The sequence below is a fragment of the Myotis daubentonii genome, chromosome 15 (genome assembly GCF_963259705.1).
Source record: "Myotis daubentonii chromosome 15, mMyoDau2.1, whole genome shotgun sequence".
Taxonomy (NCBI): Eukaryota; Metazoa; Chordata; class Mammalia; order Chiroptera; family Vespertilionidae; genus Myotis; species Myotis daubentonii.
In genome coordinates, this window is record NC_081854.1 from 30,497,808 (window position 1) to 30,517,186 (window position 19,379).

A 19,379-nucleotide genomic window follows, 5' to 3' on the forward strand; every position below is an offset into this window, starting at 1 on the left:
AGAAACTAATATAATATTGAATATCAACTATAACTGAAAAATTAAAAAATACTTTTAGATATGGTTAAAAATCTAAATGCAAATATTCTATCAAAACAGGCTAAAATTTTAAAAATAGTATTGAAGTGGGATAAATTTTCCTTTAAAATTCTACAAGGAATTTTTACGAGATAAGACTTGATGAAAAAGTGGCCCTTGCTCATAGATGAGAGGGATTTAGGAACTTTAGTCCTAGTAAGAGGTCACTGCTTAAAGGCCGATTCACAGGCTCTGGCATCTAGGAATAGGTATTGGTGATTTTTGGCCGACTTTACATGGATGAGCACAAGGCTCATTTTGAGCGACACATTAATAGGGATGTTAATAAACTGAGGGTATTGAGGGGAGAGAGATGAAAATGATCAAGCATTTGAAGAAAGGTGAGAACTTTCTGCAATTCACCTGAAATTTACTGAATGGGAGACATTTAGATTGGGCAGCTCAGGCTTCCTTTTTTAAAAATCCTCACCTGAGAATATGTGTATTGATTTCTGCCTGCTGGATTGGTCCCTTTTTGAGAGGAGGGCATTAATTTGTCCAACTATGATAGTGGATTTATCTCTTCTTGCTGTTCTATTAGCTTTTGCCTCACATAGTTGGGACGTTTTGTTTTTAGATGCATACATGTTAAGAATTGTTGTGTCTTATATAATGCCTTTTTAAAAATCCCTGATAACTTTTCTTTGCTTCGAAGTCTGCTTTGTCTGAAATTAATTTAATTACGCTTTCCTTTAATTAGTGTTAGCATGGCATATTTCCTCCAGCCATTTACTTTTCATCTATATGTGTCTTTAGAGTGGGTTTCTTGTAGACAACATATAGCTGGCTCTTGTGCTTTGATCCACTTTGACAGTCTGTGACTTTTAATTGGTGCATTTAGACCATTGACAGTCGAAGTGATTATTGATATAGTTGGATTAATTTCTCTTGCATTCATTACTGTTTTATATTTGTTGCGTTTGATCTTTATTCCTATGTTTGTCTTTCACTCTTTTTGCCTTTTGTGGTTTTAATTGATCATTTTATATGGTTACATTTTCTCTCCTTTCTTAGTATACTAGTCATAGTTCTTTTTTAGTGGTTGCCCTAGATTTTTCAATATACATTTACAACTAATCCAAGTACACTTTAAAATAACAATATAGTACTTCACGAGTAAGTGAATACTCTATAATAACAAAATAATTCTAATTCCTACCTCCATCCCTTGTATTATTTCTGTCATTCATTTTACTTTATATATACATATCTGTATGTGTATATAAAAGCTTACATAATCAGATACATTGTTTCTATTATTTAACCAAATTGTTATCTGGTAGATCAATTAAGTAAAAAATTTTACTTTTACCTTTTTCTTTTCACCTTATTTAGTGCTCTTTCTTTTTTTATGTAGATCCAAGTTTCTGACCTATATTCTTTTTCTTTTCTCTGAAGAACTTTTTAAAACATTTCTTACAAGGCAAATCTGCAGACAAGCATTGCATAATGATTGGGATGTGTTCTGAGAAATGTTTTAGATGATTTTTGTCATTGTGCAAACATCATAGAGTGCGCTTACATAAACCTAGATGGTATAGCCTACTGCACATCTAGGCCATATGATACAGCCTTTTGCTCTTAGGCTGCAAACCTGTACATCATGTTACTGTACTGAATACTGTAGGCAGTTGTAATACAGTATTCAGTGTTTGTGCATCTAAACATTGAAAAGATGCAATAAAAATACTATATAAAATACAAAAAAATGATACGCCTACATAGGGCACTTACCATGAATGGAGCTTGAGGACTGGAAGTTGCACTGGGTGAGTGAGTGAGTGGTGAGTGAATGTGAAGGCCTAGGCCAGGGGTCTTCAAACGTTTTAAACAGGGGGCCAGTTCACTGTCCCTCAGACATTCCACACATGTGCACTGCGGGTCCAGGACGAGTCGGCTACTAAGCAGGACAGGCAGTGGCGGCAAAAACACCTGACGGGCCGGATAAATGTTTTCGGCGGGCCACATGTGGCCCACGGGCCGTAGTTTGAGGACCTCTGGCCTAGGCCATTACTGTCCACTGCTGTAGACTTTATAAACACTGCACACTTAGGCTACAGTAAATATATAAAATAACTTTTATAATAACACTTGGCTTAAAACACAAACATATTGTAAAGCTGTACAAATATATTTTCTTTATATCATTCTGTAAGCTTTTATTTTTTTTAATCTTTATTGTTCAGATTATTACAGATGTTCCTCCTTTTTCCCCCCATAGCTCCCCTCCACCCGGTTCCCACCCCACTCCAGGCCTTCTCCCCCTCCCCACTGACCTCGTCCATAGGTGTAAGCTCTTTGTCCAATCTCTTCTTGCACCCCCCACAACCCCTTCCCCCTGAGAATTGTCAGTCTGTTCCCTTTCCATGCCCTGATTCTATTACATTCACCAGTCTGTTCTGTTCATCAGGTTTTTTATTCATTTGATTTTTAGGTTCACTTGTTGATAGATATGTATTTGTTGTCACTTTGTTCATAATTTTTTCTCTTTACCTTTTTCTTCTTCTTCCTCTTCTTAGAGAATAGCCTTCAGCATTTCATATAATACTGGTTTGGTGGTGATGAACTCCTTTAGCCTTTTCTTGTCTGTGAAGCTCTTTGACCTTCAATTCTAAATGATAACCTTTCTGGGTAGAGTAATCTTGGTTGTAGGTTCTTGCTCTTCATCACTTTATATATTTCTTGCCACTCCCTTCTGGCCTGCATAGTTTCTGTTGAGAAATCAGCTGACAGTTGTATGGTCACTTCCTTATAGGTAACTAACTGTTTTTCTCTTGCTGCTTTTAAGATTCTCTCTTTGTCTTTAGCCCTTGGCATTTTAATTATGATGTGTCTTGGTGTGGTCCTCTTTGGATTCCTTTTGTTTGGGGTTCTCTGCGCTTCCTTGACTTGTAAGTCAATTTCTTTCACCAGGTAGAGGAATTTTTCTGTCATTATTTCTTCAAATAGGTTTTTAATATCTTGCTCTCTCTCTTCTTCTGGCACCCCCATAATTCGGATGTTGGTATGCTTGAAGTTATCCCAGAGGCTCCTTACACTATCTTGATATCTTTGGATTCTTTTTCCTTTTTGCTTTTCTGGTTGGGTGTTTTTTGCTTCTTCATATTTCAAATCTTTGACTTGATTCTCACGATCCTCTTGTCTGCTGTTACATCTCTGCGTATTATTCTTTATTTCAGTCAGTGTATGCTTCATTTCTGATTGGTCCTTTTTCATATCCTTGAGGGTCTCACTACATTTCTCGGAGGTTTCCAGAAGATTCTTGAGTAGCCTTATAACGGTGGTTTTGAACTCTGTAATCCAGTATTTTGCTTTCATCCATTTCTTTCATTTGTGACTTGTTTCTTCGTCTCTGCATTTTGGCTGCTTCCCTGTGTTTGTTTCTATGTACTGGGTAGCTGCTAAGTCTCCTTGAGTTGATAGAGTGGCCTTGTGTGGTAGGTGTCCTATAGGGCCAAGTGGCTCAGCCGCCCCAGTCACCTGAGGTGGACGCTCTTGGTGCACCCCTTTGTGGGCTGTTTGCACAGTCCTGTTGTAGTTAACCCTTGATGGCTGTTGGTATCACTGGGAGGAATTGACCTGCAGGTCAATTGGCTGTGGTGACCAGCTGTGTCTACACTGGAAGATCTGTTGTGCAGGGGACACCCTTATGGGCAGGACTTGCTTCAGTGGGGCTTTGGTGCTCTCTGAGTCTGCCCCCTGAGTGTGTGTCTTATGGATGTGAAGAGTTATAATCCGGTATGGTCTCACTCTGACCACTGGGTACACTGGCTCTTGGATCTCCAAGGAGGTGCAAAGTCAGCCACTGTCTGGGGCCGTCAGCAGGAGCTACAGAGAGATCTGCAGATTCCTCCCCTTTGTATGGGGTTTGTAAGTGCCCAGACAAGGCCCAGCAGTGAAGCAAGGCAGGCTGCTGTTGCCAGGCCTTGGGCCTTCTTTTGGAAGCTCTGGGGCTCTCTGACCCAGCTGCATTTTGACAGGTTTTAGGCAGAGAAAGGAAAGGCCATTCTTAGGCAAAAGCCTCTGTACACAGCTTGGGTGGGGTTGTAATTGGGTGGGGCGGGGTCTCTGGGAATCACCAGGGCGGAGCAGACAGCAATGGCTGCCAGTTGGCCCTGCACCAGAGAGGTCCCTGGGTCTCCATGTCCCGTGTCCCCGTGCAGGAACAGTGATCACTGTGAGCACCTCTGAGAGAAAGCTGCCCTCGCGTTCCTGTCCTGATGCCAGGCAGTCCAGTTTCTCCCTGTATGTGTCTGGGTCCCCCAGAGTCTCACCTGGAGCTGGAGTTCAGAGCAGGCGGGAGCTTGTCTCTCCTTCCCGATTAAAAGAGCAGCACATCCAGGCGCCAGCACTTTCTGGGCCTCCACACCTCCTACCAGTCTCCATGCGCTTTCCTCACCTCTCTAGTGGTGGAACTTCCATTCCATTCAGTCAGCTTTCCCGCGGTTCTGGGTGGTAGTTGTTCTGCCTTTTAGTTGTAACTTTGATGTGGTTGTGAGAGGCAGCAAGTATAGGTGTTTACCTCTGCCGCCATCTTGGTTCTCTCTCCTATTCTGTAAGCTTTTATCCATTTAAATATTTTTAATCTTTATTTTACTTTTTAAACTTCTTTGTTAAAAAAAAACACTAAGATACAAATACATTAGCTTAAGCCCACACAGAGTCAGGATCATCAACATCATGGCCTCCCGCCTTACTTCTTGTCCCACTGGTGGGTCCTCAGAGGCAGTAACACGTGTGGGTAACAATGCTATCTGTCTTCTGGAGGCCTCCTGAGGACCTGCCTGAGGTTCTTGAGTTGTCACTCTTTTCTAAATATGTCCATGGTGGTTGGCTAAGTTTGTTTCTTATTTTCGTTATAGATTTACTTGTAAGCAGATAATGTACCATGAACATTCCTCTCTATTAAAGGAAACCTTTCAGTGTTGGGGTCCACGTTTTCAGCATACTTAAGGAGCTGTTGTTGTCTGCAAAGGTTTCTTGTCAAATTAAATGGTACTCAGTAAGTGCTTACCAAACAGAAATTGGTCTAAAAAGTGGTCTTTTTTTTTTTTTTTCTTCTTCTTCTTAAATTTTAGATCACCAGGGGGTCCTTCAGGCCGGAGTGGACATCGTATGGTAGCCTGGAAGAGACAGTTAATACTTTTTGGTGGTTTCCATGAGAGTACAAGGTTAGTGCCAATAGCAGGAAGATCTTTCTTTCCTGCAGTAGTAAGGAGGGAACTTTTTATGGGAAAGACCATTCTGAATACCCATGGAATATGCTGCCCCATCTCCTAACACCAGGGCATGCAGTTCCAGTAGCCAACCAGGGCTCCACACTCAGGAGGGCCTGAGCTTAGTTTAATGCTCTGCTGTCACTGTCTTGAAATTATTAATTATTGAACAGGCCCCACATTTTATTTTGTACTGAGCTCTATAGATGATGTGGTCATCTTATCTAACACAGGCTTCTCAAGCTTGAGCCTGGTACAGAATCCCCTGATGGGCTTGTTAAAACTCTGGTTGCTGAGCCCCACCTCAGGTTCCTGACTCAGTAGGCCTGGGGCCTGGTGCTGCTGGCCAGGGGACCCTGCTGGGGAATGTAGCACTAGCTGGTGTTCTGCAGTGGTGTCTGCAGAGAGGCCTCCACTTCTCCTTCGGTGTCATGGTTACCTTAGTATAAGCCACAGTGGGTTCCCAGGCCAACCTAGCAGGGTCCCTGATTGATTGTTTTGTTTTTTTTAAATATATTTTATTGCTTTTTTACAGACAGGAAGGGAGAGGGATAGAGAGTTAGAAACATTGATGAGAGAGAAACATCGATCAGCTGCCTCCTCCACACCTCCCACTGGGGATGTGCCCACAACCAAGGTATATGCCCTTGAGGGGAATCGAACCTGGGACCTTTCAGTCCGCAGGCCGACGCTCTATCCACTGAGCCAAACAGGTTAGGGCAGGGGTGGGCAAACTTTTTGACTCGAGGGCCACAATGGGTTCTTAAACTGGACTCAGAAGAAGGAGCTGCGGCCGTGTTTCCCGACATTGCCATGTTAACACTGCTGCTGGCAAGAGAACCCTCCGCTCTTTCGCCTCCGCGGGCCGGATAGAATAGCCGAATGGGCCGGATCCGGCCCGCGGGCCGTAGTTTGCCCACGGCTGGGTTAGGGCATCCCTGATTGTTTTAAACCTGTCATCTGTACAGCTATCCTCTTGAATATCCCTAGTTTAGACAAAAAACAAGATATATAGTGAATAGGCTAGCAGTTTTCCTTTTGCCACTATAATACAATAACATTTTGGGTAAAATGTCTGCACTGTTGTAACGCCTGGTGAAGGACATGTTTGCAATGATTTTTCTTCGACCATGACCATGTCAAAGAAGGTGGATGGATGCCTTTTTCTGAGTGCCTCATTTTCCGCTCTGCTCTCTTTTCTTTTAAAAAATAGCATAGTTTGCCTGCCGGGCATGTTTCAGTGGTTGAGTGCTGACCTATGAACTAGGAGGTCACAATTTCTGATCAGAGCACATGCCCAGGTTGCGGGCTCAATCCCACAAAATAAGAAAATAGCATAGTTATCAATTTGTTAATTGTGGTGGCCCCACTCACATTTTTATCAAATTAAGGTGCATTTGCACAAATATTTTTTTAAGAATTACTGGCCTATAAAAATAAATCCTCGCACATATATGTGAAGAAGGAGGCATTTGGTGAATGAAGAGTGAGCGTTGTCATTTTTCCCCATCCCCCCATTTTAGGCTGAGGATTGTACTGTAGATTTGGCTCCATTAAAGTTTCCATTTTCTTCATGAATAAAGAATATTTTTATTACTTGAGAAACGGATATAAATTCTTAAATTCTTTGGAGGGGATTTTAAAAGTATAACTCAGATTAAGCAAGGAGTCAGTTTGTATCTTGGAAGGTGTAACTTGGTTGTAATAAAGCTTTAGTTTTATGTCTTGTCATACAGTTTACCACGTTTTTTATAGATTCTCTTAAATTATCATCTTAAATTAAAGTTGAGGAAATCAAGATAATAAGTAGTAGAACTTGTCCTCAACCAAAGATTGCTGATTTTCAGTTGGTCCCATATTCTGTCCTCTTGCCCTCACCCTGGCTCACTGCCCCGGGTCTGCCCTCCTGCCAAGTAGGTGTTTGCCATTTTGGACAAGAGAACCTGAGCTATTTTAAAAAATATTTTTAAATTGATTTTAGAGAGGGGGGCGGGGGGTGGGGGGAGAGAGAGAGAGACATCAGTTGGTTTCCTCTCATAACACACCCTGACCGAGATGAACCCATAAACCTGGGCATGTGCCCTGAACTGGCAACCTTTCAGTGCATAGTACGATGCTCAACCAGCTAAGCCACGTCGGCCAAGGCATGAGCTATTTTTAAAAATTGATACCCAAGCAATTGTTGTTTATATTTATTCTTGGAACTTTAAAAAAACACACAAATAATTGTCAAACGTAGACATGGGGATTCATGATTTTGTCAGTGCATTAATTCAGCACTCCCTGTGAGTGGGACAGGGAGTAGATCCATACAGCCTCTCCTCGCCCTGGCCGGTGTGGCTTGGTGCTTAGAGCCTCGGCCTGCCCACTGAAGGGTCACAGGGTCCATTTCCAGTTAAGGGCACATACTGGGGTTGCAGGTTTAACCCCCGCCTCAGTCAGGGCACCTGCGGGAAGCGCCCTGTCGATGTTTCTCTCCCTCCCTCCCTCCCTCCCTCCCTCTCTCTCTCTCTCTCTCTCTCTCTCTCTCTCTCTCTCTCTCTCTCCCTCTCCCTCTCCCTCTCCCTCTCCCTCTCCCTCTCCCTCTCTCCCTCTCTCCCTCCCCACCCCTACTCCCCTGCTTCCCTTCCACTCTCTGTAAAAAAAAAAAAAAAAAAAAAAAAAAAATCAGTGGAAAATATCCTTGGGTGAGGATTAATAACAACAATACAAATATAGCCCCTTCTGGCACTAAAGGTTATAAAGTGAATCAAATTTTATAGTGGTTGTAACTTGCAACCATTTCAGAATTAGAAAAATTTTCAAAGCTATTATCAACTGTTACCTTGTTTAAAATTATTGTTTATGAAGTATTTCAAATACAGAAACAAATGAAGAAACTAGAACAGATAGCTGTGAAGTCACCATCCGTATTAAACAAATGAGTTTGACTTTTAAAATCCAAATGACAGTTTATAGTTATCGTATGTGCAGAACAGGATTTTTTTTTGCTGAGAATCTGCAGTGTGAAATCTGAGGAAATAGTGGAATGTGGTGAAGTCTTTTACAAACTGTAAGCCGCCCCATTCCTCAGTTTATATGTGCCCCTGCGGAAGGAACATTTGGTTGTGGTGCCAGTCAGAAAGGACACCAGACGACTTGTTCTGTTTCACACGCCATGCTGTGCACAGTGTTTGAGGGTAGGTATAGGTGAGCAGACAGGCCTTGCACTGTGGTCCTTCTGCTCTGGAGTCCCGTCTCGGATTATTAGAATGCCGTGGAAAAGACAGAAATCCCTTCAGATTGGGGTGGCTGATCACTTCCTCTGTGTTTTCTTTTAAAAATCAGTTCTAGGCTCTCCATTTTGAATTGCTGGAGAGTGTCTGTTATTCTTTCGGTGTGATTTTGACCAGAGGCCTGTGGCCATCTGTAAAATTCTCATGTCAGGACACAGCATTCTCTCTGTGACTCAAACAGAGCTGCCGCTTTCCCTGCACTGGGGCTCCCCTCACAAGGCCTCTTCTGCATTTTGAGTTCTTTGTCACTTAAGTCCCAGGAGCATTAAGCAGGGCAGGGCCGCAGGGCCTCTTGGAACACCTCAACCATGTCCTCGTTGCCTGTGCTTACAGAGTCAAAGGATTTGCCTCCAGCATCTTTCTGTTTCAGGCCTTTGTGGTCTCTTCTTCCACCCAGTTCAGGGTCTCTTCACAGCCCTTACCAAGCTGTAAATACCTCTGTCCTGAGTATTCATTTAGGTTGGTATTTGATTGTTGAGCTTAAAATTACATTCAGAGCAATCTAATATAATTATTTTGTAAGATTATAATTTATTTTTAAATCCTCACTCAAGAAAATGTGGTTTTTATTTTTTATTGATGAGAGAGAGAGAGAGAGAGAGAGAGAGAGAGAGAGAGAGAGAGAGAGAGAGAGAGAACATTGATGTGAGGAAAAAAACACACAAAAACATTGCCTCCCGTCTTTGCCCTGACCGGGAATCAAACCCACAAGCTAGGTATGTGCCCTCATTGGGAATCAAACCCTCAACCTTTTAGTATATGGGACAACCCTCCAACCAACTGAGCCACCGACCAGGGCTGTAAGATTGTGATTTTATAAACTATGTGAGGAAATATGGTATAACTTTCAGATTATAAAGGCTTTCAGATTCAGGGAAATCACTGTGCTTCTATGGTCTAGCATTATTTTTATTTTCAAATGCAAACTCGCATATGCTTCTAGTCCTATCATGAACTTAAATTTTAATTAAACTGGTTACAGTACAAATGCTGGAAAACTTACCTTTAATTTAAATTAGGTTTGCTTTTTAATGTCCCTGCCTTTTTGTTTGTGTGATTCTATTATAACCAGAGATTACATCTATTACAATGACGTGTATGCCTTTGACCTGGACACATTCACGTGGAGCAAGCTGTCCCCATCGGGGACTGGGCCCACACCCAGATCTGGCTGCCAAATGTCTGTCACTCCCCAGGGCAGCATTGTCATCTATGGGGGCTACTCAAAGCAGGTAAGGTGTGGCATGTAGGAAAATACAGTAACTTCTGTATTTTCATCAACAATGAGAACTTATTGCATATTAGTTTCATATAAACGATTCCTTTATTGAATTAGAAATGGACAGAGATGGTGTTAATCTGCTCCAGTCATATTATGTTCTAATCTATACGCCCAAAAACACTGCAGGATGAATAACTGTGTATGTAGGGATCTAATGCTATAGAGTGTTTCACTGTAGAATATACTACGACTTGTTTCTCCTTTCTGTTGCTAGTGGGCCTTTTCTCTTCTCATCTGCAAGCAGTGCTGACATGCACCTGAACCTTCTCATGCACATCTCTTGGCTCAGGTGCACGAGAGGGTCTCCTGCTGGCTCCTGGCGTGTGTCCTTCACACGGGGTGCCCTCACACTGTCAAACCCACCGGCATTGCTCTCCCTCCATTGTTATCAGCACTTCACCAACATGTAAGCGGGTGTGAGTCTGAGAGAGATGAACTGGTATCTCATTGTAGGCTTTTTCTTATTTTTATTTTGAAAACTTTTTGACATTCAGTGACCAGAAAGAATTAGTGAATCCTTATATATCTCCCCACCTAGGTTCTGCCATTGATATTTCACTGTACTTGTTTTATCACATATTTGGTCATATCTATACTGCTACCGATCCATTTTTTAATGTATTTCAAAGAAAAGTATAGATATCTGTATATGTCCCCTAAATACCAGAACATGTATCACCGAGTAGAATTCCATGTTTAATTTTTAATGTGAAAATACCTATAAAAGTGCACACAGTTTGAGTGTGTACTTGTTTGTTATGACAGATGGATGCCCCTTGTGAGTTATAGTTCTGCTGAGCCCTTCCTGGCCTCCCTTGCCCTTACCACCCCCCAGAGGCAAGGGCTGTGCTGGGATTTCCCAACATGTATTCCGTTGGCCGGTTCTGGAACTTCAGATAGTCATGCAGCACGTGTTCTTTAGAAGCGAAGCCTCCTCTCACCCAGCATGTTTGGAGGTTTGGCCACATGGCACGTTTCAGTTAACTGCTTCTTCACACTGAGTATTCCTTCTGTAACACACCATTGTCCACTTTTTATTGGTGGGCACCTGGTTTATTTCAACTTTCTGACTATTATGAATAAAACGCTGTGAGCATTCTTGTGCAAGTCATTCTGTGGCTGCACATTTGATATCTCTCAGATCTCTAGGGGTGAGCCTGATGGGTTACAGGGGAGTCTAACTTAATTTAATAAGAAACTGTTGTGCTTCATCCCAAAATAGTTGCACCCAAATTTCCTGAGAGTGTGGCTGTTCCACATACTTGCCAGCACCTAATGGTGTCACACTTTTTACTAGCACAGTCAGCCTTTCTGGTGGATGTGTGCCATCTTATGTGGTTTTCATTCTCATTTACCCCACATGAATGGGCCCTGTGACTTGGTACCTGAGTAGGCTGCCTGTGGGGTGGTTGGGACAACGGAGGCAGAGAGATGCCCTGTATCCACTGTCTTTCATACCCCCACCCACCCCAGTGAGTAGTCAGCTTTTGTTCTGGAAAGAGAAAATGTTTGATAGTCGGGAGGGTCCTGAGACAGGCTGGTGTGGCCAAAAGCTGTGCAAAGTGCCCAGGTCCAGTCCTCGATCACAGCAAATGCTTCATAGAGTAAACCAGGACGATAAACAGTGGAATCTTGTGAAGCTGTTGTCGCTGTTAATCAAAATGGTGCCTAATTCTCGGTGCCTAATCCTCTCCAGCTCGCCACATGAACTAGCCGGGTGGGAACTCCAAGTCCACTTAATCCAGACCTGTAGCATTTGAATTGCAGTGAAAAGCTTATCTGGTGGGATTTATCTGAATTAGGAAAGATTTGAGTTGTGAACGCTGTGGAGTATTAAAAGTGGTTAGTCTAAGTAGGCGCTGGGCTGCTCAAGTCCCGATTTGAACACCTTTCAGAGATGACTCCTTCCTGGCATCACTCCCTGGCAAAGGGGCTGGGTTGCTGGACAACCTGCACGGTGAGCTGATGACGTGCCTGGTGCGAAGTCCCGTGAAGGTGCCTTGGAAGTGTCTTGGAGCAGCCTGCACACGTAGGGTTTTAAATCAGGAGGTGTCAAAAGGAACAGCACCTTAGGGTTTCTGTGTTTCACAAATGGTTCAGTTGGGGACCTCAGCCATCCCTGTGCCTGGTTTTGAAAAATTACTGCCATTGTAAATCCAGGGGAATCAGGACAAAATTCTGATAACTTTATAAATCCAACCTCCCACTGGCCAAGATGCTGAAGGTGGCAGGTTAGAGAACGGAAGGCAGCTTTGCCTTCTCCCCTGCTCCAGACACCTGGGCCAAGAGGAATCCACAGCATTTTAAAGTACAGTAGTACCCCTTATGTGTGAGGGATATGTTTTAAGACTCCTAGTGGATGCTTGAAACCATGGAGAATACCAAACCCTATGTATCCTATATTTTTTCCTATCACACATACCTGTGATAGTTTAATTTCTAAATTAGACTCAGTAAGGGATTAACAACACTAATAAAGTAGAACATATAATCCTATATAATAAAAGCCTAATATGCAAATCGATCGAACGGCAGAACGACCAGTTGCTATGACGTGCACTGACCACCAGAGGGCAAATGCTCAACGCAGGAACTGCCCCCAGCCCGCAGGTAATTCTGAGAAGAAATCATTGCTGTCAGCACAATAGTACATTTAGCGTCGGCAGGTGCAGTGACAACAAGGAGGCCGAGAGAGAATCGGCTGAAGCACAGCTGCTATCTGAGTTTCTAGACAAATACAGATGTCACTGAATTCCCTCACTGTCCCCCCAGCGGGAGAGGCTGCTGGGTGTGGATTTAGTTCCTAAAAACACTGGGTCTTTTGGTCTGAAAGGGCAAGCATGGAAGTGGTGGTAGTCATTTCCTCTGTGTGAATCTGCTAGAAAAAGAGAAGAATATCTAGTCTCAACAACTGTGTAACATGCAGAAATGGCACCACTTGAACATGCAGATATTTCCAGAAGGAAAGCAAGAGGCTTGCACCAGTTCTGATTTCCTGAGATTCCAGCTGTTCCCTCTGCGTGACCCATGTTGAACCTCCCTGGTTTGAGGATGTTCAGGTCACCTGTTCTATCCATGGACCTTGGATTACTTGTTTTGTTTTCCAAAAGGAGAATAGCTCCCCCCCCCCCCATAGTAAATATATACTCATTAGTTAAAAGAAAAATAATTATGCATTCCTTTTCTTTTAACATTTCCTGGCCCTGGCAGCTGAGTGGCTGATAAGCAGCAGCACCCAGCAGCAGTGAGCGCCATTGCTCAGGTCTTGGTGTCTAACACCACCTCCATGAACAAGAGCAGTGCGCCTTGGAGAAATGGCCCGCTCTAGAACTGGGGCAAGAAATACTCAAGATGAGTCTACTAGAGCATCTTGTAGTACCAAGGGACTATTTGTAAGAAACCACATTGATGGAGTGTGTCAGAGGGACACAGGAGCCAACTGAAAGAGCTCCCAGTGGCCAGAGCTGGAACCATTTGAGCAACAAAATGAAATGGTATTGGATTATGGCCCACAGTGTAATAGAGAGAACCATGAGTCCACACGATTATAAACAAGTGACTGAATAGATAAACTGGGGAATAGACAAAACTCCTATGCAGAGTTCCATAGAGACTGGGAAACAGGAGGCGGAGCATGACTTCCCTCTCGGTTAGTGGGGGCTTCAGAGGGTGTCCTTCTGAAGAAGACAGTGTGGAACGCTGGTGTGGGGTGGGGTGGGGTGGGTCTCTCGACAGTGGAGAAACCTGACAAATACACCTCAGCCAGGTTGTCAAGGTCCATGCCGGCAGTGATAAGTCATGGTGACAGCATGCACCCGTGAGATGATGTGATGAGAAGGGTGCTGTATTGGGATCCACCACCCAATATCCCACACCCCTGTCTGATTGTGAGAAAAACGCCAGATAAATCCTAACAGAGGGACATTTTGCAAAACTGCCAAGGTCATCACAAACAAGGCAAGTCTAAAAAACTGTCATGTCCCAGAGGAGCCTACGGATTCATGACACTAAAACAAGTGTCCTAGAACAGAAAAGCACGCTGGGGAGACACTGAGGGAATCTGGACAAAGAATTACTTCAGTTAATAGTAGTTTGTCAATATTGGGTCATTAATTGTGAGAAATGTGCCACACTAATGTAAAATGTTAACTGTAAGGGAAATTGGGTGTGGAGTATGTGGGAATCCTCAATAATATCTCCTGATTTTTTTCTGCAAATATAAAGGTATTCTGAAATTAAAATTTTATTAAAAATAGGGAATTTAAAGTACAAATAAAAATAAGTTAATTTACTGAAATCCTTCCACCCAGGATAATATTTGCCAAGTAGCTTTTGAGACACCTTTAGTGTTTAGATAACAGCTGCGGCATGAGGCCTGGCGGACGTTGCTATGTAGAATGAGGTGTCTGGTCTGGCTGGGTAATGGTAGCGATTTGAAGCTAGACTCCGGGTTCAGACAGCTGTTTTAGAAGCTCAGGAAAGTCTTCCCTGGGTGGTGGCTGGCTTCTGCTGGAGCATCAATTTGATCCTCGCAGTGCAGCCTGACTCACGTGGTTTGAAGGATGATGGGAACTGAAGATACGCAGGGACTGAAAATGGAAGGATAGCTGTATTGTGATAGCATTACAGTCCCACGGTGGTCTCCTTAGAGCTCCGTCCACTTAAGCAGGATTGCTGTGGAAGCCACAGGAAGCTCCAGTAAGGAAGCATAGAGTGCTTCTAGCATGATTGTGGTCATTAGAAGGCAGGGTTTTAAAATTTGAAATCTATTCTTAGATGTAGGTGGTGCCCTGTTAGTTCTCACATGACTCCCTTTTCCTTTTCAGAGAGTCAAGAAAGATGTGGACAAAGGCACCCAGCATTCAGATATGTTCCTGCTGAAGTCTGAGGAAGGACGAGAAGGTTCGGGTGCTGTGAGAGGACGGGCCCGTGGGTGGTCTGCATGTCACTGCAAAAGGCAGGGCAGAGAAACAGAAGCCCAGCTGCCCTTCTGGTTGTAGGGTTGATGGTCAGTGGACAGGCCATCCTCATCCCTGAGCAGGCCGGGCCGGACCCTCCATAAATAACCCTAAGTGTCCTCCTGCCTGCACAGCAGAGGCGGCTGAGGAGTGTTCACCCTCTGGGGAGTTCAGGGTGGACTGGCTTGAACACACTATCAAACCATGAACTCCCCTTTGCAGAGAGCAGGAACCACAGCTTTCTAGTCATTTCTCTTGTCCTTGCTCAAGAGCAAGGGACTGATGTTAGAATATAGACTTCTGGACCGCTTAAGGTGGGGTTGACATCTCCAACGTTCACTTTTTAAAGTTCCTTTACAAAAAGCAAGGTTGTGGTTCATTTGTGTGATGCAGGTCTTGTGATGAGAGGACTGGACTAGACCGAAGGGATCCAGCGTGATCAGGGTCTGCTTTATGACCTCTAGTGAGTTACTTCATCTCCCGGAGCTCTGTTCTGTAAAATGAGGGGTTGCTGTGCAGAGTACCTGCATCTCTTTCCTGTGCTAAAATTCTTTAGCCAAGACTTCAGAAATGTTCCAACCCAGGCGCTTCAGGTGCCAGCCACACGCAGTGCACGACTGGTGAGGACGTCTGCGTTTCCCAGTGGGAGCTAGGGTTAGAGTCATGAAGTAACTTACCCAGTTTACACATCAGTGGACTTGAACTTGAAAGCTGAACTTTGTTCTAGGCTGTGAGACCCCAAGCCTGTGTTTCCCCTGCATTCTGGCCATCAGGCCCTTACCCCACAGTGAGAAGGACACGGTGTGTTATGAGCTTGCGCACACTTGTGTGCATGCGTCATACTATGTGCTATGTGCAGGGGCCCCTGACGTGTATCCTTTTCTATTTCCTCAAAGCATTAATATGCTGGTGGTGATGAATCGATCTTATGGCCCCTAGTGGGTGCAGCTTGGAGTCACCCCTGGGCTGTGTGCTGATGGAGGACATGTAGGCAGGACACAGTGTTTCCCATTTGCTGCTTCTGTTAAGTTTCTTCTTTTTAAAATATATATTTGTTTATTGATTTCAGAGAGGGAGATAGAAAAATCAATTATGCGAATCATCAATTGGCTGCCTCCTGCACGCCCCCTCTGGGGTTCAAGCCGGCAACCTGGGCATGTTCATAGGTCGATGCTCAACCATTGAGCAACACCGCTGGGCTGTTAAGTTTCTTTTTAATGTTTGTTGGAGTGAAAATCTTGGTTCTTCTTTCTAGACGTGATGGAAAACTTTCCCCCGCGTTTCACGCTAGGTTACATTTTGATGCTGATCATAGAAATTAAACACAAACCAGAGGGAATACGTAAAGTGGTGTGGCCCGTGGGCATGCAGCCCACAGAGGAGAAAGGGAGGGTGGAGTGAAGGTCCTCCCGGAGGCCTGGGTGCAGCGTGGGCCTCTCCCAGCACTGGGTGTGCCAGCCTCCATGCCTGTCTCATCCCTGCCTCCGTCCACAGCTGGAAAGAGCTTCTAGGGCGCAGTGTTTGGAGGGTTTGTGAAAAAAACACCCCAGTGCAAACTGAACCTTAAGGAAAAGAATGAAAACTTCGAGTGAGATGTTGAAAATTGTGTTTTGTTTTTCAGCAGAGGGAGGAAATGAGTGACTTGATGGACTTTTACCCACAGTTCTGCATTTTTTCATCTATCCTAGTCACTGGGGGAGCAGGGCCACTTGTGCCTTTGGCTGGTTCTTGCTACCCCTCCATCCCTACATCTTACCTCAGCTCCTGCTCTCCTGTGACAGGCAGATGGGTGTGGACTCGGATCAACCCTTCAGGCACCAAACCCACTCCCAGGTCTGGCTTTTCTGTGGCCATGGCCCCAAACAGTCAAACGCTGCTCTTCGGGGGTGTCTGTGATGAGGAAGAGGAGGAGAGCCTGGAGGGCGACTTCCTCAATGACCTGTACTTCTACGATGCCACCAGGAACCGCTGGTTTGCGGGACAGTTGAAGGTAGAGTCGGGCTCCAAAGTGGTTCCATGGTGCATCGTGCGCCAGACAGGCAGCTTAACGCGGCACCTGGCTCTTGCCTCCACAGGTGATACTGGGTAGAGGCTGTGTGGTCTTGTTAGCCAGTTCTGCCTTCCAGGCCTCTAGGTCCCTCTGCCGCTCTGTGAGCTGTCACTGTAAGCAGGGTGCCCATCACCTCTGTCCCTGCTGTGGCACCAGTCCCAGTGGTGGGCTCCGTCCCAGTAGTGGGATCCTCAGCGGCTTTGGGCCTCGAGCTGACAGGTCAGCAGCCTCAGGAATTGGGCTCGAGGGAGGGAGGCGGCACTTTGTGGCAGAGACTCGGCCCAGGTAAGCGGCCTCAGTGCCCCTGCTGAGAGGGGTGAGCGTGAGGGCCTGTTCTGGGCTTGCCACCTTCCACGTTCTCTGAGGAGTGACACTGGGTGTGGACTTCAAGGGGCAACCCCAGCAGGTAGATTAGGGTACAGCCCAGTGCCGTTTGCCCAGCACCCAGGTGGGCGGTGCTCCCCGTGCCTCGAGCTCACAGCCCTGTCTGCCGCTGAAGTGGGCTGCTCTCCTTTTTGTCAACAGGGGCCCAAGGCAGAGAAGAGGAAGCGGAGGCGGGGCACAAAAGCAGAGCCTGAGGGAGCCAACGAGCAGGAGTGCGGGGAGGCCAGTGCCCAGGCGCCCCGAGAGGTGGTCAGAGAGGTGGTCACAGAGGACGGAACAGTGGTCACCATTAAGCAGATGCTCACGGCCCCAGGCCCATCAAAACAGCCACAGGCGGATGAGGACGATAGCCCAGAGGAAGCAGGCGGCCCCTTGGTGGAGCCCCGCCCCCGCTCCAATGCCATGCTGGCCGTGAAGCATGGCCGACTCTACCTCTTTGGGGGCATGTTTGAGGCCGGTGACCGCCAGGTCACCCTCAGCGACTTCTACTGCCTTGACCTGCATAAAATGGACCAGTGGACGGTCTTGGTGGAGGCGGATCCAGGTGAGCTGTGGTGAGGGAAGCACCTCCTTTGGTTGGGTGAGAGCACTCGGAAAGCATCTTGTCGAGTCTGCCCCCAAGTGCCGCCCAGACCTACCCTGTGCCGGTGAGCCGGGTGCTCTCTGGCTGTTCACGTGAGAGCAGACCCTGGTCACAGGGAGCGAGGCTGGTTACATCACCCTGGACACCATTCACCTGGGCCTCGGAACTGTCCAGGCTTCCCATAGATGCAAAGCAGATTCTGCTTGTGGCGGCTTCCCTTCGTGGGCAGCCTGCTGTGTGCACATGAGCCTCCAGGCAGCCCCTTCCAGTCCGTGACCTGAACCTTGGGGCCTCACTTACTCTCTGATCCTTCGTTCCTCACTTTCACATTGTACCACAGGCTCTCGCTAGTGGTACATGCTCATTTCTTAAGTCACTAGTTTCTTTAAGGTCTGAGACTAAAAGTTAAAACCCACACATTTAGGGGAAGGTATAAAACAGCTGGTGTGAGATTTTTTTCTGTCTTCTGGTTTGCCAATCTTATTCTCACCATCTCTGCTAAGATCCAGGGAAAACAGCACATTTTGATATGTTGGGGTGAGGGGCCTTGCATTCAGGTCGAGTTTCCTTAGTGAGAAGATGGGGTCCTCAGCAGCTCCCAGTCTCGGTTCCCCTCGTTCTGGTTGCACTGACCCTCTGTGGATGTTCATTTTCCTCTAAAGAAACACAGGAGTGGCTGGAGGAGACTGACTCGGAGGACAGCGATGCTGCTGAGGGCGCTGAGGGCGGAGAGGAGGACGAGGAGGACGAGGAGGAAGAGGACAGCAGTGAGGAGGACCAGGGTGAGTAGTAACATTTGACTGCTTTGTAGATACGCTTCAGAGGTGAGCCTGATGTCAGCATAAGGAACATTCAGGCCTGTATAGGATTTTGTGAGTTTATTTGAGCCAAACTGTTAACAATTTCCGGGAAGCAAAATCTCAACCTGTTGAGATAATGCTCCAGAGAATGGCAGTTTTGCACCTTATTTCTTACATTACAATAAAAAAAGACGGTATAAGTGGTTACATGAAATTCATTGGTGATAGATTAGGGAGGGTGGGAGAAAGCAAAGTAGGGAAACCTCTGGGATTGAATAAAAAGTAAAATGGTACATCTTTTAGTTAAAGTGGGTACAGGATATTTAATAGTCAATAATTAACACAATAAAAATAAGAGGATTTGTAGTCTCTGCTTTGGTGCATTGGTTGTGCCCTGAGGGGTTTGGAAAAGGGGAAGTTACCCTGACATTCCAAAGGTACGTTATCTTAGATGCAGAGCCCATACCAGGGGTCCTCAAACTTTTTAAACAGGGGGCCAGTTCACTGTCCCTCAGACCGTTGGAGGGCTGGACTATAGTTTAAAAAAAAACTATGAACAAATTTCTATGCGCACAGTGGTGGCAAAAACACCCGGCGGGCCGGATAAATGTTTTCGGCGGGCCGCATGTGGCCCGCGGGCCACAGTTTGAGGACCCTTGCCATAGACAGACTCAGTTATGATAAAGATTAACTTTTGTCAAGGATGATTCTAGCCTAGGACCTGACTTCCTGCCATAAATGGCTTTTAGTTAA

The 19,379-nt window shown here is 45.4% G+C and overlaps 1 protein-coding gene across 5 annotated transcripts in view; it reads left to right on the forward strand.

Annotated features, from left to right (window-relative positions):
• Positions 1 to 19,379, forward strand: part of KLHDC4 (kelch domain containing 4) — a 48,593-nt gene that overhangs the window by 28,631 nt on the left and 583 nt on the right. For 3 of the 5 annotated variants that reach the window (XM_059667122.1, XM_059667126.1, XM_059667125.1), the window contains 6 exons: positions 5,157 to 5,249; positions 9,642 to 9,801; positions 14,678 to 14,753; positions 16,591 to 16,799; positions 17,385 to 17,787; positions 18,489 to 18,608. In XM_059667122.1, coding sequence (XP_059523105.1) covers positions 5,157 to 5,249; positions 9,642 to 9,801; positions 14,678 to 14,753; positions 16,591 to 16,799; positions 17,385 to 17,787; positions 18,489 to 18,608 — 1,061 coding nt within the window. The remainder of the gene's footprint in view (positions 1 to 5,156; positions 5,250 to 9,641; positions 9,802 to 14,677; positions 14,754 to 16,590; positions 16,800 to 17,384; positions 17,788 to 18,488; positions 18,609 to 19,379) is intronic. The other 2 variants (XM_059667123.1, XM_059667124.1) reach the window with 2 other exon arrangements.